This window comes from Ochotona princeps, chromosome 7 (assembly GCF_030435755.1).
Source record: "Ochotona princeps isolate mOchPri1 chromosome 7, mOchPri1.hap1, whole genome shotgun sequence".
NCBI classification, from domain to species: domain Eukaryota; kingdom Metazoa; phylum Chordata; class Mammalia; order Lagomorpha; family Ochotonidae; genus Ochotona; species Ochotona princeps.
Genome location: NC_080838.1, coordinates 50,960,762 through 50,988,187, shown reverse-complemented (window position 1 = coordinate 50,988,187; position 27,426 = coordinate 50,960,762). Strand labels below are relative to the sequence as shown.

At 37.2% G+C, this 27,426-nt stretch overlaps 1 protein-coding gene across 1 annotated transcript; it reads left to right on the top strand.

Moving 5' to 3' along the window:
• Positions 1-20,075: 20,075 nt before the first annotated feature.
• Positions 20,076-21,389, top strand: PDHA2 (pyruvate dehydrogenase E1 subunit alpha 2). Its single transcript, XM_058666706.1, has one exon. The coding sequence runs from the start codon at positions 20,152-20,154 to the stop codon at positions 21,325-21,327; it is 1,176 nt and encodes a 391-aa protein (XP_058522689.1). The 5' UTR covers positions 20,076-20,151; the 3' UTR covers positions 21,328-21,389.
• Positions 21,390-27,426: the final 6,037 nt, after the last annotated feature.

Genomic DNA, 27,426 nt, shown 5'->3' with positions numbered 1-27,426 from the left:
ATGTGTCATCGTTGATACTAAAAATCCATTGTAATGTGCACAGCCTGTCTTTGCAATGAGTCTCTATATCTTAGTGATATAAATGAAAAAAAAGAAAAAAAACATTGAAATAGAAAGCAATATATGAAAGCAAGGAATATTTTTACCAACATAATAGCTCAGTTATTCTATCAGATGTAGAAGTCCCAGCGGCCTGTCAGTGAGTCAAGGATTCTTCCTCGGTTGACATCTGATGACCTATTATTTTGCCTTGTAATCTGTGACTATTTGACTGAAGTCTCACTGCAATTTTCCTCCAAAATTGGGCTAGCCAACAATCTCTGTCATAAAATGTAACTATTCATCAATATCTGATAGTCTCTTTGCAAGAGCATGATGCCACTTCATTGGTTGAATTTGAGAGTTCATTGTCACTTTGTACAGAAAAACAGCAATCCAGCAGGTGCTGTGGCCATCCTTTCATCCCCTGTCACTGAAGCTCTCTCACTGTTCCACATGGTGCTTGAACTGTCAGTTTGGGTCATGGAATAAGAATAATGAAAATGAGAGTTGAGTGCCCAGATAATGATCTTGAAGCAGGGGTAAGATACAAACCTCAGCTTCCTTAAACTGATGAGACTTTGGGGTTATTTGTTCTGTTTTTGATGGATGCAAATGTCAAGTGTTTCTAACATATTTAAGAAGAGAGTTTTGGTCTGGCTCTTTTAGAGCTGTAGAGTCAGTGTGCGAAACAAACTGAAAGAGACAAAGTAATTTGTAAAACATTTCAAAAGCAATAGCCAGAGGCAACTTCATGATTTTAAATCCATGCCCACAGGGAAAATATAAAAGATCTTTTTGGTAGAAGGAAGATTTCATTAAATTATCAATGAAAGGATTTATTTTATTACAGTAGATGCAATACTATAATATAATACATCTTCAGGTAAATTTTGGGGTGAGGGTGTGGTTGAAGGTAGAGCCATCTTCTAGTAAGAGAGCCGTAAAATATGTTTTTGAAAATTTTAAGAATATATTCCCTGAAGTTGAAAAGCAACCAGAACTGGTGTCAGAATCATGCCTATCAATAGTGGACTTGGATCTGATTTTGCTTAGGACAATCAGAAAATAACGAAAACACTAGTTTCTTGGTGGCTGAGTGGAAGGAGTGTTACCACATTGTGGCCGGTTGATCTGAAGTCCCACAGGTGGTCTGGTAAAGAGATGCATTTCTACTTCTGGTTACTAACAGAGGCATTAGAGAGAAATAAGTATGAGGGGGACATAATATGTGTTCAATAGAGGGCCTTGTAGAGGAGTAAGGAGATAGCAGGATAATGAAATTTACAGATGGGGTATCCTGGAATTCAGGTGGACATCTAGCATGAGGAAAATTCAGGAAAAAAATAAATGAAGTTGCTATTACTTTCATTTGAAAGTTGCCCACAAATGAAGAGTCAATTTATAATTATCCCTTTGGCTCAATATCCATGAGGTTGCTCAATAAAATATCCTTGATGTTGCTCAATAAAATGATATGTCATTTTTCCCAATTATTTTTCTTATCCTACACTCTTGATCTTATCATGTTAAACAACTGCTACCTGTTGAAGGAAGAGATGATCAAGAATAGAATATGGCAAACGGAGTATGTCTCTACTTTCTGACTGTGAAAAGGGAGAAGAAGGGAGATGTGACTATGGCAGAATGCAAGATGTGCGCTCAATTTCTGATATCATGTTCTGGGAATCATCTGAGTAGGCAAAAGGGCTGAGATTCAGCCAATGTCCCACTGACCAAGCCCTCTTTCATGGCGGTGGATTCTTGTATGCTCAGGGTAAAGGGCAACTTTTCCCTCATTTCCCCAAAATTTTGTGGCCAGAAAAATCCCTAGAAAAATGAAGATTACATGCAAGTTAATTTCAATTTTTAAGTGGATATAATGAAATAGAAACTATAATTTCTAAACAGACTCTGTTCATGACTGATAATGACTTTAGTCTCATCTGTAAGAGAGCCAAAACATCATTGGAACTGTTAGGGTAGTGGTTTGCTAGGAAGAAGATGAATATCACCATTCAATATAATTTGGAAGGATAGTGAAGCTCACAAGTAAGATACTCTTGTATTTTTTTCTTACTCTTTTATGTGTAAACAAAGAGGAAGATATGTCTATGAGAAAGAAAAAAGGTGAATGTGTGTGTGTGTGTGACAGAGAGAGAGAGAGAGAGAGCGAGCGAGAGAGATTGAGTCACACAGAGTATTTCCTACTACTCACTCAATCTACCTCCTCCTCCATCACTCTGCCAAGGGAATCATTTAGAAGAAGTTGTTATCAAGTTAATGTAATGCCATTGCAGAAAGGTAATCAATATGAGCAGCAACGCAGCTTTTTAATTTTTTGGTGGGGCTGTATTGTTTGTTGATTTTGATATATTCATTTCCTTTTATTTACCCTGATCTAAACAATCCAAGAATCCACTGTTCTTATATTACAGTGTAACTATAAACTTACCATCCCTGCCTTGATTTCAAGGGATTGCAGCAGAATGGAATTGTGACACAGAGATCAGAGCAAAGGAGCAACTGAAGGAAAGGGAATAAAGACCAAGGGAGAAATTGATTCTAGAGGCTTATTCAAGTTGAACTTAGTCCACATTCTAAACTCATCTAACCCACCAGGATCAGTAACTAATTTGTTTGCACCACACTTCAGATAATGAGTTTGGCTGTCATCATTTACTGCCAAAATCATTATTTTTTATCATACAAAATAAATATATGTTTTCTAGGAGTTCTTGATACAGATTAATTATATCAAATAAATAGATGCAGATATTTAGAAATATACATATTCATCAAATTATAAATATATAAGCATAAATATTTGTAAACACTTTTTAACATTAGTTTGATTTATACTTTCTCCATCATGGAAAGCAGTATTCTTTTCAGTTCTGCTCATTGCTGAGTTCACAAATATGGCTGCCATTGGAAATGTGAGCACATAAAAACAGAATTCAGTTAGGTTGGGTCACTATCAGCTGAGTTGGACAATTAGTTTCCGAATACCCTTGCCTGTCAGTAAAAGGCAACCTCTCTGTTCTAAAAAGGACAACTGAAAGCAAGTGATGACTTGAAAATCAGCATAAAAGATGTATTTACAGTAGTGGTCTATGATAGAACAAAAGTAGTATCAGCACCCATTTTGTTGGCATGTCAAGGGGTAAAATTAGTTTGGAATTAACTGAAAGGTAAATTAAAGGATATTAAGGTACCAATTTAGGACTATCTTGATGACATTCTCAATTACAAATTGGAACTGTTGCAGAAGATACAGCCTTTGAGTGACACATCTTTGTGTACTGTAAGCTCATATTGTAGCAGGTTTTACCAATATTTGCTCATCTCTTCTTATACACAGAGATGGCTACCAGTATCTTAGCCAATGAATGGTCTAGTGTACTTTTAGCAGAGGGTATGCAGAAAAGTAACCAGAAAGGTCCCTGGGTCAGTGAAGGAGGGCCTGGGTCAGAGAGTACTGGCAATTTAGATAAGGTCTGCTAATGCAGGGTAGATTTGAACTTACCAGGCTGAGGCCATTGCATCCAGTCTAGAAGACAGGTTTTTGTGACACAAATCTAATAACTGTATCTTACTCTTAAATGTCAGGTAGCAACTACTTTCATTTTTTTCTTCCAAGCAATCTGTCATATTGGAGCGGTGAACCAGAGTCATTGAAAATGGGTACAATAGGCAGTTGTTACAGAAAACAGTGAGACTTGGAGTTACGTTGTAAAAGTTCTGCCCTATAGCACAGGAAGTCCTTCCCACAGGGAAACCAAAACCCAAATCACTTCTTTGCAAGAAAACCACTCTGTCAAAGTCTCATGGCTTGGAGGACAAAAGCAGGGTATGTTTTACAAAGCTGTGTGTGGAGTAACTTGGCTTTATAGGAGTAATTCCCCAAACCACTCACTCTGTGAAGTATCAAGTTAGAATATGATTATATATCAAAGCTGAGAGGGAGAGACACTTAAGTCTGGAAAGAAGCGCATGAATAAGATGGTTTAATACCAGAGTTCAGTATATCTAGGGAAAGCAGGGAGAAACAAACCTTATCCCGTGCTTCCCCACAGTCAAATCCAAATATTTACCTTTGCAGTGAACTACGGGAAACATCTTTAACTGTACTCTTTTCTAACGAAACTCAGCTGTTCAGTTTTCAGCTAAGGTCAAGTGAATGGGCACAATGGGAGAGCAAGAACTCTTCTTATCTCATTTAAAATTCCTAGTCAACAAATCTTCAGTTCTACCATGGGTGCTAAAGGGCAGATTATTCCTTCCTTTCTCTCTCCAATTAAATTCAGAAAATGATGGACTGAAATGTAAAAGAGAGAGAGGGAAAGAGAAGGAAAACAACAATAACAACAAGAAAGGACTCTCCCTTCATCAAGGAGCTGAGCGCTACATCCCAGGTGAGTGCCAGGTGTGCTCCTGATGAATACAAAGCATTTCACACCCAGCCAGGAGCATCCTGGATGCTACCTGGATTCCAAACTCTGGCTGTGGATATTAAGATTTCTTTCTTCCTTCCTTCCTTCCTTCCTTCCTTCCTTCCTTCCTTCCTTCCTTCCTTCCTTCCTTCCTTCCTTCCTTCCTTCTTTCTTTCTCTCTTATGTTTTCAAAAATTCTCTTTCAGCAATATAGTTTACTCAATCCTTTTTTAAGGCTGTTCAGCAGAAATACAAATTAAATAACACAACCTCCTTCTCAGTCCAGTATATCTATCCCGTGAGAACTAAGTGTGCTTTTAAACATGGAAAATATGTTCTGCACGCTTTAACTTAATGCCTCTATAATTGTAACCAACTAAAACTTACTCCTGTGATTCTTTCTACAAGATATACAATTAAAATAAATTGGTAATATAAACAATGAAAATAAATTGGTACCCTACAATTAAATAGTCTAAGTTCTTGTGTTAAAACAGAATGAAGGCACAATTCAACTAAAATATCAAACTCCATGTGGAAAAACTAAGCATTCTATGAATACAGAAGACTGAAGATGATATTAAAGAAAAAACACACATACCCAATACTTGACATTATGTATAAACATGAATTATACCATACAGAAATACTCCAACTCTCCGTGGTAGTCATTAGTGACTGTGTTTCATATATGCCATTTTGAAAACATAACTGGGGAAAACAAATGTTGACTGCACTCGCATTGTAGATCTTCCCTTAAAACCTTAACCTATTGTAAAACCCAGTGTGCTTTATTCTCATAACTGGTCCCTCTGAGTGTTGGAGATTTTGAACGCTGATTAGAACTTCATTTTAACATGTCTTTTGTTTTTCCTTCAACTAAATCAATAGTACTGAGAACCACAGAAATAGACAATTTTGTCATTTTCACTCTTGATGGTAACTATTTATTTGCAGAAACAAATCATACAAATTTAAGTGTTGAATTAAAGCGATGATGTAAGGACATGATTTAGCAAAAATGATAAAATATTTTTGCTGTATATTTTTGCTGACATTCTATTTGATATTTTTAATTATTGTAAGTGAATTGATTGAATGATAACTTCTATTTATATGCATGAAAAACTGACCAAACCAAAAACAGTGTGTAGTTGGTTTTCATTTGATAAAAAGACTGTATCCTGTTTCTAAAATTATAGTATTTGTACCAGAAAATAGAAAATGCAAATATTCATGAATGTAAAGAGTAAATATACCCAACTCCATTTAATATACCAAGAAGAATTATGATGAACAGGATAGTTTTTTTCTTATTACTGAGATAAATGCAGCTTTTCTTACTTGCCTTTAAAAATATGTGTAAAAACATGAAAATATCTTACATATGTGTGTTTAATATATAAATGCTGTTTTTTTCAGATATAAAGATCATACAAAATGTAAAGCCATATGCACAGACTTCAAAAAGTTCATCAAAATGTTTCTTTTTTAATAATAAGCAAACTTCTTGAACTTATTCCTTGACCTTTTCTATGCATGATTTTTTTAACTGCACCAACATCACTTTAACTATTTCATTTTCCATGTACATTTTGAAGTACCATCATGCTGTTGTTTTTCACAAAATCAAACCAAAGTCTTTAATAAAATTTTAGTGTTCAAATCACTCAAGTTATCTTGATCAATGTCCAAAGCATTCCAATAACTAGTTGCCTATCTCTTTTAAAGTCATTATAATGCACATTGAAGAAGTTCTTCTTTTACTCTATCAATCTCCACTTTGTCAAGCTGCTCACAGAATAATTTTTCTAATTCACATTGTTCAAATCAGTGGCTTTAATTCTAAACTAGTATGAGAAAGATAATGAAAACTCATAGTTTTAAAATTAAATGTCAAATATCAAGTCTTTGTCGCTAATTATTAATTAGTGAAGAAATTTTATAATGAATAATTTGTTTTACTTGAAATTCAAAAATAAAGCAAAGCTCCCAAATATGCATTCAGCATAACTCTAATTACTATAGTTCTTTTACTTCTTTAACAAATCTTACTAAACTTCGTTGTATACAATAATTTAAATACATGTCTTAACATTCTGATTTGTCACTTTATCCCCCCAAAACTTCCTACTAATTCCAGTTTATTCAAAATAAAATCTAAAGTCTTTGCAGTTCACAATATCAAAGCAACTTAGTTCCCAGCTGCCTCTATCTCCTTCCACATGGAAACCTTGAATAAATACTATTAAATAGTGTTATATAACACATGTTATTGAATAAATAAATGGTTGAATAGTTATATTTTCAGCATTCTCAGAAAAGCATGGAGGGAGTTGTATTGGACCCTTCTCTGATGAAGTTGTGGCTCATGTTCTCCAAGGACCTCATTTGGTGATGGTTCCAGGCAACTCTTCAGCATTATACTATCTTAGGCATTGCCTTTGCAAAGCAGAAACCACCTCACAAATAAGATTCCAAAACACATGGCTTATAAAGTTTCCATACACTTTATAATTACTGTGGAAAACTAATGAGATTTGAATTATAATATTTTTACTTAGACCTGAAATTTACTGTGTAAGTATATATTTGATTTCCTAGAACTAATAGAGTGAATACCAAATTCCTAAGTTAGGTATTATTTGAAAACAACTTTATATGCTTGGGGAAATTTTCTGTCATAAGTAATCACTTAATAAAATGATGGATTCTGAAATACTGAGAGGGATCATACAAATGATTAAATTTCATTATGTTGAGAAAAGAAAAATAATCTTGAGCTTGCTATACTATAGATTTATGGAAATTATAGTTACCTCTTTAGAGCATGACTGCAACCTAAACGTAGCATTAACTAGGATGTTTTTCTGTACCAGCAGTATAAAGAAATGCATTGCTACCTGTTTAATCACTCTCTTCACCATGAAATGGATTTTCTAGTACCATTACGTATTTAATGGAAAAAAAAGCATAATTTCCAGGATATTTCTTTATGTTTCTTTTTTAATAAATACATTGACTTTTTAGGTTTATTAGTCAGCAACTATATTCTTTCATGAAAAGCTCCTATGGGGAACAGAGTATGAAAGTGAACATATTTTCATATGAAGTCTTTTCATATTTACTGCTTGTTAATTAACTAAACACCTCTATCAGCAGATTTATCAAGTTTTTTTTTCCTGACATTTTACTTATGAAGCAATGTGAGAATGCAGGATATGTAGTCTGCAGCAATTGCCTATATTTTCATCTTAATTACTTTAAACATTGTAGATGCCAATGAGGAATGAAAACATGAGTAATCAAATGATTCTTTGTTTTCACTGTGTGTGAAAGAGTGTCATTTTATTTGAGGGAAACAGAACCCCAGAATAACAAAATCCCATTCATAGAGAAAAAAATGTGAGTTAGAAAGGTGTTCAAGTTAATGCAAATAGTGAACATTAATTGAAATGTGCGTATTCAATTGACAATCTTGCAATGAAATGATTGACTTTGAGCAAATTTTTCAAAATATCAAGTGCCTTATTCAACTGCTACTCTTTCATATACTATTTTGTTTAGGAGAATTCTGAAGTGTGGGATGGATGGATCACATGATGGATCTTTTATCATATTTCTGGGGAATCTCCCATACTGTTTCATGATTGTTGTAATAGCATACCTTTGCAGTAACAGTGCATTAGAATACCCTTACCCCATAACAAGTTTGTTTCCACACTAGGCCATTTTCAATGGTACCTTCAGAGCAACCAGAGTGGCATTTTATTCTCCATTTGTATCATTTATATCAAATTGTTTAGAACCCAGACATGCTAAAAATGGAATTGGATTGGGATTTTCAAAGACCTGCACCAGAGTTTCAGATACCAAAGTCAGAAACTTTGTCCTTCTTAATATTAATTCTCTAGAATGAATTTTAGAATTAGATTTCAGGCACTGGTTAAGGTAGTTGGCCATCTGTCTGCAGTGTTTACAGATCCTATCATGTAGGATAAAAGGCATATTCTTATAAACCTCACTTTAGCCATGAGAAAGTGTGTTTAACAGCAAATACATAAAAGCATGCCTGTGACAACCAAGTTATGTGTAGTATTGTATATTATGCACCATTCAATCTAGCAATTTTTTTTCAATTTAGCAATTTGTAATGTGACCCATAAGAGGTTAAAAATGTAACCTTAAATCAATTTGAAGTATAGAAAATGTCAGTGAGCTAGTTTTCGATTCTGGAACCTAGAGTTTATGCTAGTACAAACAAATTTGCTAAGCAGAATTCTGTAAGAACCAGAGAAGAGATTCTTGTGAAAATTAGGTGACATAATTTTTCGTAAAGTATGTAAATAAACTAACACAAAATGTTGGAGTTTACCACATTCACTGCTTTATGTGGAAGAGAGACATTTAAAAAAGATGTTTTCATGTGTGAGTGTGGATGTGTGCTTTTGCCCCCCCCTTTGACTATTTTCCATCCCTTAACACTTCAACTAAAAAGACTAGATTTTCACAATGGTTCTAGAACATATGCTTGTCAATTCACAAAAGAACTGACCTACTTTATACCAACCACTCTTGGAAAGAGAAATCAATTTTCATCGGAACTAATCCCAGTATTGCAAGAAAGACACTAATCTGTTTTAAAACACCTACCTCCTAATGCTAGCTTTGGCAACCTAATTTAAGCATGGATTTTGGTTGGGATAAACTATATCCATACCACAGCATAAAGGCAAAACAGGAGAGCGATTCATATGAGGACAAGTCACATCCAGGTGTGTTATAATTCAGCCCAAACTCCCCAAGAGAATATGATTGGAGGATGTGTTTTTCTGTAAGTATACTACAAATATTCTAAAAGGCAAAATAGCATGACCAGGAGCTGAACTGTTATTTACTTTTTCTTTCTTCTTTGGGTAAGACTTGCATTTTTGGTTATCACTGATATAACACAATAATGGCCTTTCAGAGTCTAGTATCCGTGGGTGGTGGGATGTGCACGCCACATACTGGAAACTTATGCAGCCAGATTAAATGATATTAGAGAACTGTAGAGTCAAGGAGGTGTATAGTTTTACAATACAAGCAAGTTCATTCTTGGTAATAAATGACAGGTACTATCTCTGTCGTGAAGAAACAGATATGAAATTGCTAAGTTTATATTTGGCAATGAAGACTAGGAATAATTGGATTTTGTGGGTGAGCAAGAGCAAACATTTTTTTTTTTATGTAACATGACCAAGAATCCTCATAAGCCCTGACTGGACATTAAACAAAGGTAAAGCATTTTATCCATCCGTTATCTTAAACCATCATTTGGAAATCACTATATGCCACAGACTTACAGTTTTTCACTCAAGGAGACTTCTAAAGCAATTTAGAGCTTCACAAATATGTATGCGATCCCACATACATTAGGAATATTCTTGAGTACTACAAAGCAGTAAGCCAAACAAAAAGAGGTGAAATGACTATCTTGATAGTTAAATATTTGATAAAATATAAAATAACTTCTAAATTATAAAAAGAAAAATTGGCATATGTTACTAGCAAACTATCTGTTTCATTCTTAGAGCTAACTTTAGTATTATTACTAAAGAAACACTAGAGGGCCTGGTGCAATAGCCTAGTTGCAAAAGTCCTCACCTTATACTCACCTGGATCCCAAATGGACACTGGTTCTAATCCCGGCTGCTCCACCTCCTTTCTACTTCCCTGCTTATGGTCTGGGAAAGCAGTAGAGCATGGCCCAAACCCTTGGACCCTGCACCCATGCAAAACCTGGAAGAATCACCAGGCTCCTGGGTCCAGATGGGCTCAGCTCTCAATTGTTGGGGCCACCTGGGTAGTGAATCAATCGACAGATCTTCCTCTCTGTCTCTCTTCCTCTCTGTATATCTGACTTAATAATAATAATAATAATAAAAAACATTAGAAGCTTTGGAGTTCAATCTGAAGCTCATTTTCCAACATGTATAGGCATTACTTAAAGTAGCTTTATTTATATCCTAGGTTTTTTGTGACAGCTAAATAAAATAGTTCTTGAAATGTGCTTAGCTTAGCTAATGTGCCTGGAACACAGAAAGAGTCTAAAAATAATTGTCTACTAAAATTATCATCTTCCAAGCTGAGAAAAAAATAAAGTGTGAGAGTTCCATAATTGAAATCATACAATATCAATGTATAAAAATGTTTATGAGATATATATTTGGGGCCCAGTATGGTAGCCTAGTGGCTAAAATCTTTGCCTTGCACCCTCCGGGATCCCATCTGGGTGCTGGTTGTAATCCTGGCAATCCTGCTTCCCATCCAGCTCCCTGCTTGTGGCCTGGGAAAGCAGTTGGGGATGGCCCAAAGCCTTGGGACAGTGGGAGACCCAGAAGGGGCTTCAGGATCCTGGCTTCAGATTAGCTCAGCTCCAGCCCATGTGGTTGCTTGGTGAGCGAATCATCAGATGGAAGATCTTCCTCTCTGTCTCTCCTCCTCTTGGTATATATCTGACTTTCCAATAAAAATAAAATAAAAATTTTTAAAGAATGTGTATTTGTAGATGGTAAAACCAATTAGTATAAGTTAACTCAATTTTATATGATTAATGATATTTGAATATGATTTTTAAACTTCATATTACTCTGGTCTTTATATGATAATATAAGGCAATAAAATTTTAGAGACTTACAAAAGGGAACATGATGACAAAGGGCTTACACTATGAATTTGTGAATTACATAAAATGATATAACAAAACTGAAAGCATTCACATCAGACTTCAGTTATGGTTTAAAAAGTAAATTCCAGAAACACAAAGTGACTGATAAAGATTTAAAGTAAATAATTGAGAACAAAACCGGTATGTACCATTAAATACATAACAATAGAAAGAACTGAACAATAAGATGAAATTGTTGTAATGTCATTTCTATGTGACAGTAGTATCCCATATCTCAGCCTGGATTGACTAAACTGCAAATAACTACTAGAGTGTGGTGTAAATGAAAATTTTGCACAAATAAAAACAAAAGTATAAATAAGGCAGATATATTCAACATGTAACATTTTTCTATTAAAATATTGCGAGAAAAATTTTAAAATCAGTACTTTAATGCCTCATGTCTTACACACAGAAACTTAATAATAACACCAGTGTTCAGTCTTGCTTTTACTTTTAGTCTATCCACATAATGGGAACATTTTGCATCCTTTGGAGTTATGTTTTAAAAGCATTTTTGTGATGTTAGCAATAATTTTAAAATGATGAAAGAAAGAGAAAACAAGAAAAATCAAATTATAAAAATACCCAAAATGTTACCAATGACATCAGAAATAAAACAAAATGAAATAACTTAAGTAACAGTCATTGGTTATTTCTCTTCTCGGATTTTTTGTTTACATTCATCTATAGTTTGATTTTTTCAAATAAATTATAGTCAAATTATGTATGTAATTTCTAAGCCATTCACTATTATTGAAACAGCGAAGAAGCAGGGGATCTTTTATTTTTTCAAACTTAAAGAGCCACAGGGTTTTACAGTGCATGTTTTCTGCTCACAGAATAGATTTGAGGAAAGATCAAGTGGAAAGTAGATTTGGCATCTCCCTATTTGTTAGAATTTACCAATGCATCGTGTGAGTGCCTCTGGGTAATGATTTAAACAGGCAAGAATACAGCACATTTATCTAAACTTAGATTACAGTTGCTTTGGGGCAGTGATTAATATATCAGAAATGAAGACAGGTTGCAGGCAGAAAAACATGCATTTCCTTTGAAAGTTAGGGTAAAGGAATATCCGTGGAGAAACACTTCTCATCTGTGGTGGAGATTTCCAGGGAATGATAAAACTGAAGTTGTTATTAAATTTAGCCAAGTCCTTGATGTGAGAAATTTCAGATCATTGTTGATGACACAGATTGCAGAAGCATATGGAAGCAATTAGAGGAAAGTAAATGGAGACCGTGGGTACAGGCTGGATGTTTGCGGAGCTTGACTAGATAAAAAGAATAATATAGTATGAGAACTAAAAGAGGAAACACGGGCTCTGGTATCTTCTTTCATTGCTGAGGAAATCTGAGCATGAAACGAAGCCAAAGCAGAAGGTAGAATTGATGACTCCTCGATGCGGGGTGCGGCCTTCGGCAGCATATGAGTGAAAATCATATCTCATTGTGAGGACATAGCATGTTCTGTAGCAGAGGTTGAGGGGTTAGATTTCCATGTAAGAGGAGGATTCTTCTGTTGAGATTAGTGAGAATGATGTCCTGAGTGGTGTAAAAATCCATCTCGAGACAGACATCTGGGGGTGGAGAAAACTATAATATCGTGTAGGTAAGAAAATTCAGATCAGAAGACTTTGAAACTTCAAGAATTATATGTATGAGCTAATGACGTGTCCCTTGCGAAGAGGGTGACTGATCTTACTGCCCCTGTTTCTCTTCAGATCAATGGCCATTATAGACATCTTGTCTACTATGGAAAAATTCCTCATGATATGGGAAAACTCCCTGGAAAAGCTCCATTGTATTCTTGTAGGTGGTAATTCTTGTCATGAAATCCGGTGGTAGAAGAGTGAGGTGAGTATGGAGAAAGATTAGGAGCTTTCGGAAGAAAACGCCAAATATTTCCATGCAGTTTTTAGGGCCCGGGAGAATGTAAGTAACATAGCCAGCTGGTAGCCCTAATAGTACTCTGTACATTCCAGTGACAATCTTGCTGTGTGAAGGTGAGGCTTTTGGTGAATATTTAACATAAAGGAGCTTGAAAACCCTGCTAGCACATCACCTCCATCTACTGCTGGGGAAGATGATTCTTGGGTCTTTCATTTAAAATCATTTCTGAAGCTCCCCATGGTGGTCTTTTAGATTTACGGTGGTGGGTACTATGGAAATATCTTAGAATCTAGAAGCATAGTGAGTCTGTGGGAACAGAAAAATTCTCACGCAAGGCAAGCTCCATAAAATGTCTACCGCATTTCTCAGGTTGCTTGGAGAGACTGCATTCATATTCATAATGTATTGCATAATTATGAGATCCAGATTTTCATATTTCCCAGTGTGCCATTTCGGCTCTGCTGTATTACCAAATTAAAGGAGACAACACAACTCTCTGCAAAATTAGAATGTTCTGTTTTGTAGGTTGTAGTTTGACAGAACTCTATTTTTAGTTTGTTCATCATTGATCCTAATAAAGACAAACTGTCATTGTCACCATTGCTGGGAATGCAATACATTAGCTTTATTGCTTCTGTAGCAGCTGCTCATGTGTTGCTTCCCCTATCATATGATAATGTGTCCTCTTTGTTAGGAAGTGCCAGAAAATAGGGGTTTGGGGAGAGGTGCTCACAGATCACCTTTTTCATATGAAAGAGATTTAGTGGAAGGCAATTTAAGTGTGTGCCATCACTGTACTTCTCTTAATATAGTAAGGACATATATAGAAGAAAAACATTTCATGTATGTGATAAAAGTGGTTCTCATTTTTTACTAGCTTTGTAACTTTTCTCATCACATAAATACTGTGGACTCAGATTCCTGATCTAGAAATTCAGTTCTTGAATTTTCTGCATTTTCTGATCAAAATTTATTAATTTAATATCTTCAGCAAATACATACAAACTTGTCATACATTGGAGCAATACAGAAAGTGATGGCTTTAGTCTTAAATTAGTGTACAAAATAACCTAAAATTCCATCTTTATTATTTAAACATTTACTCATTTTCATATTTGAGAGAGACAGATAGAAAGAAAGAGAGAGAGATATTACATACTACCTTTTGGGGCAAGTGCCTTAAACAGTTAGAGCTGGGCTGAAGTCAGGAATATCTAGCAAGGAGAGCAGCACGTGAGTTACGTTTCTGTCACTCAGAATTATTAGCAGGATACTGCATCAGTAGCAGAGCAGCCAAGAAATGAGCCAGGACTCCTATATGGGTTGTGTGTGTTCCAAGCTATAGGTTAATCTGCTATACCATAATGCCTGCTCTATGCCTACATCAATTAAAAAGTAATCCTTTGGCCAAGATGCATTTATGTTTATGTCTGAACATATTCACAAGGGTCTATTGCAATCCTGTTAGGGCCTACATTTAATTTGTGATAGATAATTTCAAGCTTAGACACAGTTTAAGAGTGAAAGATATGGCAAATATAAGCTGTTAAAATGGGTGCAAGATTTTCAGTCTCCCTCAGCTTTTCCACCTTAAAATCATCTGGTGCTGGTCAAAGATGCTGCTCAACTTTCCTTCCAGGGGGCAGCACTGCCTTGAGGTTTGGCCAATGCTCCTTCCTCCATAAGATTATGTAACTTCTAGAAGCAAATATATGTATGTATTTGCAGCAATGTGGATGTTATTCTGAGCTCTCTGATATAATAGAGGTAATATTTTACCCAAAATTGTGAGAAGAAAGGGTTGTTGGGGGCTATGAAAAACAAAAAATGTTGAAGATTGTTCAGTGAAGAGAAAACATACTATAAAACACTGGTTGGACAGAAAGGGGACTCATTTCATTATAGAAACTAGGATTTCTCTTTACTACATATTTAATTTTTTATTGCTATCAACACCAAACATACTGGAGACAAATGCATGTCTATTTACAGTATAAAACCTCAAAACGGATTTATTTTAAAGACGTGAGATTCAAATATGTTGCAGGACATATTCTTGAAAGAAGTGTAAAAGTTTTTGGAGCAAACAGGTTTAATTTTTATTTGGATTTCTTGATTTTGCTTTTGTCATGAAAATGTATTGAATTGATCATTTTGCATAGTCATGATTTTACAAAGAATGTAAAATATGTAAATCATTTCAAAACATTTTCCTCCTACCTAGCCCCCTACTGGTCAAAATATTAGACCCTGGCAAATCTTGACAATAAAATTGTATACATAAAACTTTGTATCTTGTCGCATTTTAGAACATTCAATAACAACTTTTATCACTGGGAACTTATTAAAATAGTTGCAAAGTTTTCTCTTATAGTTTTGTATTATCTTTTTAGTTGCATGTCCTGGATTCTGGTTCCATACTCTAGGAATACAGGACCGGGTACCATGATAACAGTGACACAGAGGACCCTGGTTATGTAACAGCAGGAAAACTATCTCCACCAGTTGCCACCCAAAATTGTCAATCCTTTACAAACGCAGTCACCTAACTAGGTAAGGCAAGGAACACATCCACATGACCTTTCATTTTCAAATCAAGACTCCTCTGTGCAGTGCAATATCCTAAGTTTTTATTTAAGTGTATTTCATTAATTTGGTGGGAGAAAGGGAAAAAGAATGCCCAGGGATTCGACCTGTTCTGCAATAGCCTTATTGCGATCTTGTCTGATATTCATTACTTTGCAAAATACAAGGTACTGACTTTTTCATTTTTTTTTCAAAAGGAGATAACTCAGTAATCAACTAAATCATATGTAACTCTCAAATTTTTGTACCAAGTTCTTACTCATCACTCCTAATTGCCAAATCTTAGAGCTATGAAACAACATTGCTGCTAGTCATAAAATGTGATCTGATATTATTTATCTAGAACATATTCACTTTTTAACAGCTTTCTTTCTTTACCATTTGGTTAAAAAGTGCAATTGTTGCTGGAGAAATGTAAATGTCGTTCAAACACGCTAACTGCTCTTTTTCATTTTCCTTTGCCTTTTAATGAAAGATGTTACATGTACTATTGATGAAGTGCTAGTGACACTTTTTAAGGTAACTTCAGAGTGTCCTTCTAGGATCAAGCATCACACAATGTGAAGTTGTCACACTGGCATGAATGACTACTGTAATTACTGTGTTTTGTATGAAGTTTTTTTTAAAAAAAACAAATTAGGTATAAAAATCTGTCATTGACCATATGAAAGAATTCATATGCCTTCCTATAATTATAAGCAGATTAAAAGTGAGATTTAGTATTAAATAAAAACTTTGAATTGATGAAGATTTTAATTGCAAACATTTCAGTGATGAACATGTAGATGGTTTTTGAGTTCAGTTTTGTAGTGAGTTTGGTATTGTATGATAGCACAAAAGCAATTTGAAGAAAATAACATCACTATTTGATTTGTTGTCCACACGTGCCTTATTCAACTAGCTGTGCCATGTGGAAGGAGAGGGTCAACAGCTCAGGCTCTCTGGAAGTTTCAACCTTCTATACTGAAGTCTGGAAATTTTATTTTTTACTTTGAAAATATGGATGAGTTTAGGAAGACAGCGTTCAAAATCCAAAACATCAGCATTGAAATTATCCAGTTCAATCAAAAAATCATCAGATTTGGCAAATAGGATTCCAGCTTTCTACGATTAAGTTGAATTTATGTTACAGAGGGCAACTGATGACCAAGACATTTCCTGTTTCATTTTTAATCAGGCCTGCTGGGGAAAAAAATAAAATAAGGAAAAAGTGTGTTTATGTGCGTGTGTGTGTGTGTGTGTGTGTGTGTGTAGGGTGGCTAACTTCTGGGACACACTGTAATACAGATCTTTTTCAGTTAGCATCTTTGCATATTTCTGTATGATGTGAGTCAGGTTTAGCCATGTCACTCTGGGCTTTTCAAGAGAGCTCTATCTTTGCAGTCCAGACTACATGTGACAAGATTAAATTGGCATGCTTTACTGTGTAGCTCTCCGGTTCCTGGCAGTGCAAGTCTGGCTGATACCTCTGAGAGAAGGCTCAGCTGTCACTCAGTGACCCATTAACACTACAGTCCATCCTGCATTGTCATTTTTTCTCATTCTGATGGAGATAATGCCCCCTGGAGATCTCCTATACCTGCAGGAATGAAAGAGAACAGCAGAGATGGGCTAACTATCAGACAGGGAGCAAAGAGCGCAGCAAGCCCATGAATTCCAACAGTGGAATTTTAAATTGAATGAAAAGATGAGGCCCATTATGACTGAAGGTTGGGCAGGTAGGGAGAAGATCCAGTTTTAAGAGGTATCCTAACTTTTTAACAAGCTCTTTTATTCTTCCTGCTGGATATCAAAAACAGTATCCAAAATAAGACGTGGAGCTAGACATGTAAAAGGCAAGTGATTTGAGCATGTGATAGGGAAATCTGGATGAGAATTTATCATTTACAAATAATCAAGGGATGTCAAATGGAACTGCTATTAAGCAGAACTGGAATGTTTAATATTTCAAAAATAACAGGATTCCTGGTCAGATTTGTCTTACGGATACCAAAAGCACAGAAAGAGGATGATGACATTTGATTATTCTGATTTGAACTGTTTCTGGCGGCTTAAAGATAAAGATTGTTGCCATGAAATCCACTCTGTAAGAGTTCATTGTTTGATGGCACACTTGGTATGTTGCAATGCTACAGATAATAGAAGTATTTTAAGAACATGTTTCTGAACTACCCTAATACTAATTCAATTTAGATAGCTACAATAAAAAAAAATACTATTGAGATCCATTGAAGACATATTTAAACATTGTAAGATGAATTTGGACACTGGCATATTTGGGCACTGGCTCAACTACCATCCTAGATCACATATGAACACCAGTTCTAGTTCAGGTTGTTCCACTTCTGCCCTGGCTCCCTGTTTTCACGTGGGAAAGCAGTGTAAGATGGCCCAAGCACTGTGCCCTTGCCTCGCATGTGGTATTGCCAGGTGTAAGAGAAATCACGCCAAACAGATCTACGCTACAGTAAGGAGCCTTTATTAACCACGTTTAGTGATAACAGGTCCCACTAGAAATTAGCAGATGACAAGTCCAATGGCTACTCAGTCTGAAATAAAACCCTGAGAGGAACAATTGGTCCATTAAACTGAAGACCTAAATCCTGGCTTCCCCAGCAATATAAACGTTATCCCAAGAGACAGGCCGAGAACAAACTGGACACCCTTAAAAACTGCAAACATTCACCTTTTCCTGGACTCTCTGTTCATATTATATTACTAGCTAGGTCTACCCTCTGCTGGAACTTCTGATACATAGTATCTTACAACTACCATCTTCACTATTCCGACTGAGCAATGAAGAGTGGGTGAGGAATACAGCCATACAGGGTCCATGTTCAGGGGCTACCTGTCCTAGCAGTCTGTCCGCAGGAAGCCAGAAAGCAAGCAGACACTGGGGTACTGGAGTCTGAATGCAAGAGTGAAGAAGCACACAATCTAGAGTGAGTTCCTCCCTACCATGGGCCTTTGTAAAGGGAATGGCCACACAACGTAATACTGCACCCTCTCTCAGGTTCCAGGTGATGACAGAGGAGTATCACAGGTGGGCACAAAGGACCCTCTAGGTGCGGAAGGTGTGGCTTTTAAGTTATTGACCCCGAACTAGCTGCCTAAGACAATAGTGGGAGGCCCAGCCCGAATTTAATACTCTTGGTTTCAACCTGGCAGAGCTCTCACCACTTTATTTGGAGTGTGAACCAGAAGACGGAAACTCTTTCAAATACTATTATTGAAGTGAATTTTAAAAAAAGGACTAAAACTATAAAGATGTCAGAATTATTAAAAGATAATGCCTGTAGTCACAGTTTTATTCCCTCTGAGTCTCAACCCTGCTGCCATCCTTTTCACACTATGCAAAAGTTGTCATTGTGGTTCTAATGTTTTTGCTCAGGTTCTGGTTTGTGCATCTGGCTTCTGCCCACTTCAAGCGACCCAGATGCCATAGCGTAAACGCAGTATATATATATATATATATATATATATATATATATATATATATATATATATATATATATTTTTTTTTTTTTTTTTTAAGATTTATTTCATTTTTATCAGAAAGTCAGATATACAGAGAGGAGAAACAGAGAGGAAGATCTTCCATCTGATGATTCACTCCCCAAGTGACCACAACAGCCGGTGCTGTGCCAATTCGAAGCCAGGAACCCAGATCCCCTTCCGGGTCTCCCATGAAGGTGCAGGGTCCCAAGGCTTTGGGCTGTCCTAGACTGCTTTCCCAGGCCACAAGCAGGGAGCTAGATGGGAAGTGGAGCTGCTGGGATTAGAACCGGCGCCCATATGGAAACCTGGGCGATCAAGGCGAGGACTTTAGCCGCTAGGCCACGCCGCACCAGGCCCAGTCCAGTTCTTAAGCATTCGTAAAATTATGTATTTGAACTATCATTTACAGGTTTTCTTTTTTTTTTAATTTTTATTTTTAATTTTGAATTTTATGCTACAGTTCCATAGAGTCTGGGATTTCCTTCTTACCCCCCTCCCCCAAATTCCACTCCCCGATTGATATTCCCCCCACAGCATATTGTGGAATAAAACACTTAGATGTATTTTAAAGAAGAGAAACCAGAGTTTAAAGCAGTATTGGTGGGAAGGAGCACCTTTGCCCTCCACCGTGCGAATTCTTGAGCGTTTAGTAGACCATGATCCTTTCTCGTTTCATTCCATGTGCTGGGCTGCGGAGAATGAAGGGAACCTGAGAAACATGGCAATCCCTGGTCAGAGAAATAAGACTTCAGCTGATGGTTAGCCCTGCTCCCTTAAGCGCCGTGCAGCAGCTCAGTTCAGTCCTTCCGGTAAAGGAGTGACGTTTAACCTTCATTTTACATTTGGCGCGTTGGTGACGTGTCTCTCACTGTGACGCAGGTCAGCTAGGCACACCGGAAGGAGACCTGAGAGCAGCAGAAGGAGGTCGTCTCTGCCTGGCGGTTGGGTGGTGGTTGGGCACAACCGCCATTTTCATCAGCCGTACCACATGAGGAAGATGCTGGCTGCCATGGTCTCCCGTGTGCTGTCAGGGGTTACTCGGAAGCCAGCTCGCAGAGTGCTGGTAGCCTCCTGCAACTACTCCAGCGATGCTATGTTTGAAATTAAGAAGTGCGACCTGTATCTGTTGGACGAGGGCCCTCCGCTCACTGCCGTCCTCACCCGGGAAGATGGGCTCAGGTACTACAGGATGATGCGGGTGGTTCGCCGCATGGAACTGAAGGCCGATCAGCTGTACAAACAGAAATTTATCCGTGGCTTCTGCCACTTGTGTGATGGCCAGGAAGCCTGTTGTGTGGGGCTCGAGGCAGGTATAAATGCCTCGGATCATGTCATCACGTCTTACCGTGCTCACGGCGTCTGCTACACCCGTGGCCTGTCCGTGCGCTCAATTCTCGCCGAGCTGACGGGCCGAAGAGGAGGCTGTGCTAAAGGAAAGGGAGGATCGATGCATATGTACGCCAAGAATTTCTACGGGGGCAATGGCATTGTGGGTGCCCAGGTACCGCTAGGAGCCGGTATCGCGCTAGCTTGCAAATACAGGGGAAACAAAGAGATTTGCCTGGCTTTGTATGGGGATGGTGCGGCTAACCAGGGTCAGATAGCCGAGGCTTACAATATGGCGGCTTTGTGGAAATTACCTTGTATTTTTATCTGTGAGAATAACCTCTATGGAATGGGAACATCTGTTGAGAGAGCAGCAGCCAGCGGTGATTATTACAGGAGAGGCCATTTTATTCCCGGGCTCAGGGTGGATGGAATGGACATCCTGTGCGTTAGAGAGGCCACGAGGTTTGCAGCTGAGTATTGTCGATCCGGAAAGGGGCCCATACTTATGGAGCTGCAGACCTACCGGTACCACGGACACAGCATGAGCGACCCTGGTGTTAGTTACCGTACACGAGAAGAAATCCAGAAAGTAAGAAGTAAGAGCGATCCTATTATGCTTCTCCAGGAGAGAATGGTGAACAGCAAGCTCGCCAGCATTGAAGAACTCAAGGAAATCGATGCTGAAGTGAGGAAAGACATTGATGATGCAGCCCAGTTTGCTACAACTGAGCCTGAACCGCTTGTAGAAGAGTTAGGCCATCACATTTACCACAGTAATCCACCCTTTGAAGTTCGTGGTGCAAATCAGTGGCTCAAGTTTAAGTCTGTGAGTTAAAGAGAGACTATATAATCCTATGTTGGGGCATCTATGGTCACTCTTCAGAATTTCTTTGTGTTCATAGCTTTGTTCAGGAAGAATAAAACTTGTAAAATGAAGGACTTGTATTTTAAAACACTAAGATTATTGAATATACTAAAATATAGTTTAATATTGTACTGTACATTTTTAATTTTAAAATACCATGTAATAATTTAATGTGAATGTCTTAAAGTTTATCGTAAGTTTATATGCACAAAAACCTAAAATAGGAAAATTATTTGACATCTTTATCGTATTTGCAATAATACTAATATTTGGTTGAACTTTTTATTGTTTAAATAAATATTTCCACTGAAAGAAAACTAGCAGTTTGGTTCTTGCTTCCACTGCCATAGGTTTGGGTGTGGTCTCTCTGTCCTGCGGTAAAGATGAATTGAAGTTCCTTTTACTACTGTTCTTTGCAACCAAGTTCAGTAAAACTGTGTGCAGGCACTTACAGGTGTGTATTACAACACTGATATGAAAACACGTTACTGCTGTTTTTCCTCTGGTGTACAATAATAATGACAGCTGGGGAAGAGAGGACAGGAAAAACAATGTTTCATCTTATGATATTTTTACTGTAATAATTTACAGTAAATGCAAATAAAATTAAAACCTAGACATGGGATGTTGCATTCAAGTTCATGTTACTTTTATAAACCATCGATTCTAGCACATGCCCTAGATTTCATAGAGCTGTCTTGGTAAATTTAAAAAACCTGAGATGGTGATTTCAGAGGAGTTAAATGATAGCAAGGAAAATGAAAGCAAAGTTTGTCTTGCCTCTATTTATGGTTTCTAGCAATATAGTAATATTGTGTGATTTTTGTTTAATATAAATGTCCATTTACATAACTCTTCCCAGACCTGGGCTTCTAAGTAGTATAATGCCTCATCAACGAGCAACACATGCCTTAGTGAAACAGGAACACTCACTGAGCTTGATTTTTGGCATCTTTCTTTACTGAGATAAACGTAATAGGAATGACTAATAAAAATTTGCCCTCGATTTTTAGAAGAGTTTATAGAACATAAGGAGTAAACTTAACACTTTGAATATTTACTTCTACAAACAGAATTTCAATTGAGAATTTTAGAAGAATTCCACAAGCTCAATAGCCTTGGAGTGTATGAACAACGTACCCCCATAGGCAAGCTTCATTTTTGTATCTTGCAAACAGAATAAGAAAACCTCAGCATTCTAAATTCACAAAGCAGAACTCAAAATATTCAAATAATATCAGATAAGATGTTTGGGTTAGGATTCTCCAGCTGTGAGTGTTCATTTAGCATAGGGAAGGGGCCCACAGCCTTAATCTGGACCTTCGTTGTCTTCTGGACTCCTGCTGTTTGCCAATGAGGACTTCTGCACACAGTAGTGACAGCCCAAGTAATTGGCTCCTGAGGTCTGGAAAATGACTGGATTTGCAGCATCTGGATTTAGCCCAGCCCAAATACTGTGGACCTTAGAGAAATTAATTAGTGGAAAGGGGCTTTCCCATTTTGCTGGTCTGTTTCTCTGCCATTCAAAAATACTGTAGCTCAAATATAGAAGTACCTCAATTGAATATCTGCCAATGAAAACATTTTTTGTAAGACAATCAAGGTAATGAATACATTTTCCTAGTGACCAAAACATTTTGTTATATTTCGATTTAGTTTTTTCTTTGGGCGGGGGGATTTATTTTATATTCATTGGAAAGTCAGATATACAGAGAGGAGGCAAGACAGAGAGGAAGATCTTCTGTCTGATGATTCACTCTCCAAGGGGCTGAAATGGTTGGAGCCCCGCCTATCTGAACCCTTGAGCCTGTAGCCTTCTCCGGGTCTCCCAGGTAGGTGTAGCGTCCCAAGGCCCTAGGCTGTCCCTGACTGCCTTCCCAGGCCACAAGCACGAGCTGGACAGGAAACGGGGCCACCGGGATTTTACAACCAGTGCGCACATGGGATCCTGGCGTATACAAGGTGAGGACTTTAACCACTAGACTACTGTGCTGGACCCATATTTCCATTTACCTCTGGGTGGAATATAAGCTGCTCTAAGTTGTTTTTCATGTATAATATATAAAATCTGTAAAAGTATTTTTATGGAACAGGTTCCTTTGATGTCAGCAAAATTAAAATATAAATAGAAGTGAACCCATCATTGAATCAAGATAGACATATATTTCAGAAATGAAAATTGTGTTATTGGAAATAAAGTTTCATAATATACATGATCAAACTCAAATAATAATTTTCAAAAAAGATTTAGACCTCTATGTGTACATTCAGGAACTAAAATGATTTGTGCACAACATTTTAGTTATGCACACAAATTCCAAACCTATTTTCAATTAGGACACTTTTTTTTTTGCTTGACTGATAGCAACAGTTCATTCAGTTGTAAGTCAGGTATAGAGGTTAAGCAGAGAAATATTTTTCATTTCTGTAACTCTAGGCTATTTTTGTCTATATGCTAAAAGCCATGATAGTCATACAAATTTGATTGCTCCAACAATTTCCAACATCTGAAAGAAGAGTTCTGAAGTCATGATCTTTCTGATACTCTATAATGATAGAGTACTATGTTCATTATATTTGAATTGGAGTGAGAAAGGCTAAGAAATATAGGTAGAAATATATAATCACATTTACTATAATAACTAAGCCTTATCTAGTGCCTAGAAATAGTACTAAGAAATGTATCTGAGACAGCTAACCCTTGACAATTGAAACGTAATTCACATATCATGTAATTTACTATTAAAAAACATATAGTGTTTTGTGTATTCTTAGAATAACACAGTATCACAACAACAGTTTCCATTACTGCATAGAGAAAACTCAATGTTATCTGCAATTGCTCTACCTTTCCATGAAAACCACCTCTATCTGTGGAACTACCTATTCTGGACATTTCACATAACTCATAAAATTCATGATTCTATGTCACCCTGACCCATTGCTTTCCATTAGGATTAAGTTTCTAAGTTGCATTCCTGCTTCAACACAAATTTGGATTTTGGTCTAATAGCTAGATAATATTCCACTGTATCTATTCATAAGCTGATACAGATTTGAAAATTTTTCTTATGCTGGCTGGTACCATAGTATAATAGGCTAAACTTCTAACTGCAGCGCCAGTATCCCACATGAGTGCCAGTTTGAGTCCTGGCTACCTCAGTTTCATTTCAGCTCCCTGCTTATGGCCTGGTAAAGAGGCAGTCCTTGGGCCCCTCACCTATAACAGAGACTTGGAAGAAGCTCCCGGCTTTAGATTGGCTCAGATGCAGCCTTTGCAGGCATTTGGGGAGTGAACCAGCAGATGGAAGATCTGTGTCTCTCATTCTCTCTGTTAATTCTGCCTGTCAAATAAAGCAAGAGGAAGTTTCTGCTTTTGTTGGCTCATATGAAAAATGACAGCCTGTATTACTGGGGAAATAGTTTAATCCTTTCCTTTGAACATGACAACAGAAATTTTAAAGCTATCAGCCAAGACAACGCAACATTATTTCATGATACAATCTCTTTCTATTGAGACAATTTGAATTATTAAGATATTTTAAATATTCTTAACTTTGTTCTAGTTTTGTTCTATTGCTTTAATTGAATTTTATTTTTAATTGAATGTCATAAAATTAATCATATCTCATAATAGTTTTAGATTTGCAAACAGAACAAAACTGTGCAGAGGTATTTTTTGCCCCGCAGTTCCTTTCGTCATGATTACCATCTTATTTTAGAATATGGGAAGAAATGATTAACTCAGCAGGTCATACGTTTCCTGAGGAAAAGCCTTGCTTTGTATTCTTATAGGTAACCCTGATGTCTGCCTGCTAAGCAAGTTTTTGGAAGGCTGAGGTATTTTCAGTGCTGTGCAGTGAGAAGAGAGAAGTTTATTTTAATAATGTGTCCCTATGTTACTCCATTAATAGGATCTTAGGCACTTGGGCAGGGTCTTCCCTGACTTTGTTTTTTCCCTGTACTAATAACGAGCTATAAACTTTCAGGGTAATATGTTGTATAATATATATGTACACATATTAAAGTCAATCTAATTTCTTGTAGAGAAAAATTGAAATGAGAATGTACAACAATAATAAATGGTTAGCTAATGTTGATTCAGTGATAGTAACAGCTACAAGTTACACATAACCTTCCATCTTAGTAAACTATTTTGGAGAATAAAACACTTTGCTTATGTTTTATATAATAATACTTGGTATTGGGCCCGGCGGCGTGGTCTAGCAGCTAAAGTCCTCACCTTGAATGCGCCGGGATCCCATATGGGCGCTGGTTCTAATCCCTGCAGCTCCACTTCCCATCCAGCTTCCTGCTTGTGACCTGGGAAAGCAGTTGAGGACGGCCCAAAGCTTTGGGACACTGCACCCGCGTGTGGGAGACCCGGAAGAGGTTCCTGGTTCCTGGCTTCGAATTGGCGCGTATCGGCCCGTTGCGGCTCACTTGGGGAGTGAAACATCAGATGGAAGATCTTACTCTCTGTCTCTCCTCCTCTCTGTATATCCGGCTTTCCAATAACAATAATAAAATCTTTAAAAAAATAATAATAATACTTGGTATTTACAATAAAAACACAGTACAGATAATAAAATGTTTGCTTACAAAGAGGAAATTTTGACTCAAAATACTCAAAATCTCTCAATTTAAAAGTAGTGGGAACTGTGCCTGGGACAGCTACTCTGTTGACAAATCCTTCACCTCTGAGCACGAGGATAGCTTATGGGCACCAGTTTGTGTTCTGGCTATTCCTCTTCCCATACTTCTCCCTGTTTGATGACTGGAAAGCATTAGGAGACGTGGAAGAAATTCCCGATTCCTGACTTCAGATCTGCTCAGCTCTGGCTTTTGCGACCATGTGGGGAATGAACCAAAGACGGGAGATCTTTATCGCTCTGTCTCTCCTCCCTGCACATCTGCCTTTCCTAAATAGTAGTAGCAATAATAAAAATAAACAACATTTTAAAATGTGGTGGATAAAGGTTCCAAAAAAAGACTTTGAAATTTGCATTTTTGCATTTTTAAAATAATTTCTTCTCTCAAATTCATATGATAAACAGCACATCATCAATCAATGGATGAGCTATAATGAATATATTGTATTGACTGTCCTGAGAGCAGATTTCAGGCTTTTAGAGCAGATTCAAAAAAAAAAAAAATTTTAAAATTCGGAGGGAAGCAACATCTATATCTAAATGTGTCTATTCTTTTCCCTTGGATTTGGGTAGGGTTTTTTTTACTTTTTTTAGATTTCTTTCTTTTTATTGTAAAGTCAGATATACAGAGAGGAGAGATAGAGAGGAAGACCCTTTGTCCGATGATTCACTCCCAAGTGACTGCAACAGCTGAAGCTACGCCGATCCAAAGCCAGGAGCCAGAAGCCTCTTCCAGGTCTCCCACATGGGTACAGTGTCCAAGGCTTTGGGCGGTCCTCAACTGCTTTCCCAGGCCACAAGCAGGGAGCTGGATGGCAAGTGGTGCTGCCAGGATTGGAACCAGTGCCCATATGAGATCCTGGTGCTCCCAAGATGTTGACATTAGCCGCTAGGCCACTGCACCAAGGCCGAATCTGGGTAGGTTTATGGCTTCTTGACAAGTAGAAAAAAATAAAAAATGTTGCTGGGTAATTCTGTGAGATATTAGTAGGTTCTGGTTCATATCATTGGGGAGGATTCTCTCAGGAAGCTGTGATTCTGCGTTTTAGAAGCTTAGTTACAGAGTCTCTCACAAGAAAGGGCCTGAACAGGTCCTCTGGCCACTAGTCCTACATTATCTGACTTCCTTCCAACCCAGACAAGGAGACTGACACATAAAAAATGCCATCATGAACTCTCTGGAAAGCCTACCTGCGAGCTGAAACCAAGAAGTGCCTTCAGACACGACATGCCAAATACTGGAAAATCTAGTCAAATTACCTATATTTACAATGTTGAAAAATCACACACACACATGCACATCGTTTTATCCCTGTAACCTGAGATACATTGATTATGTCAATAAATAACCAGCAAAACAAGGCAACTCAGTAGAAATCAAAATATTCCTTATTCATAGCCAGAGATCCTAAGAAAC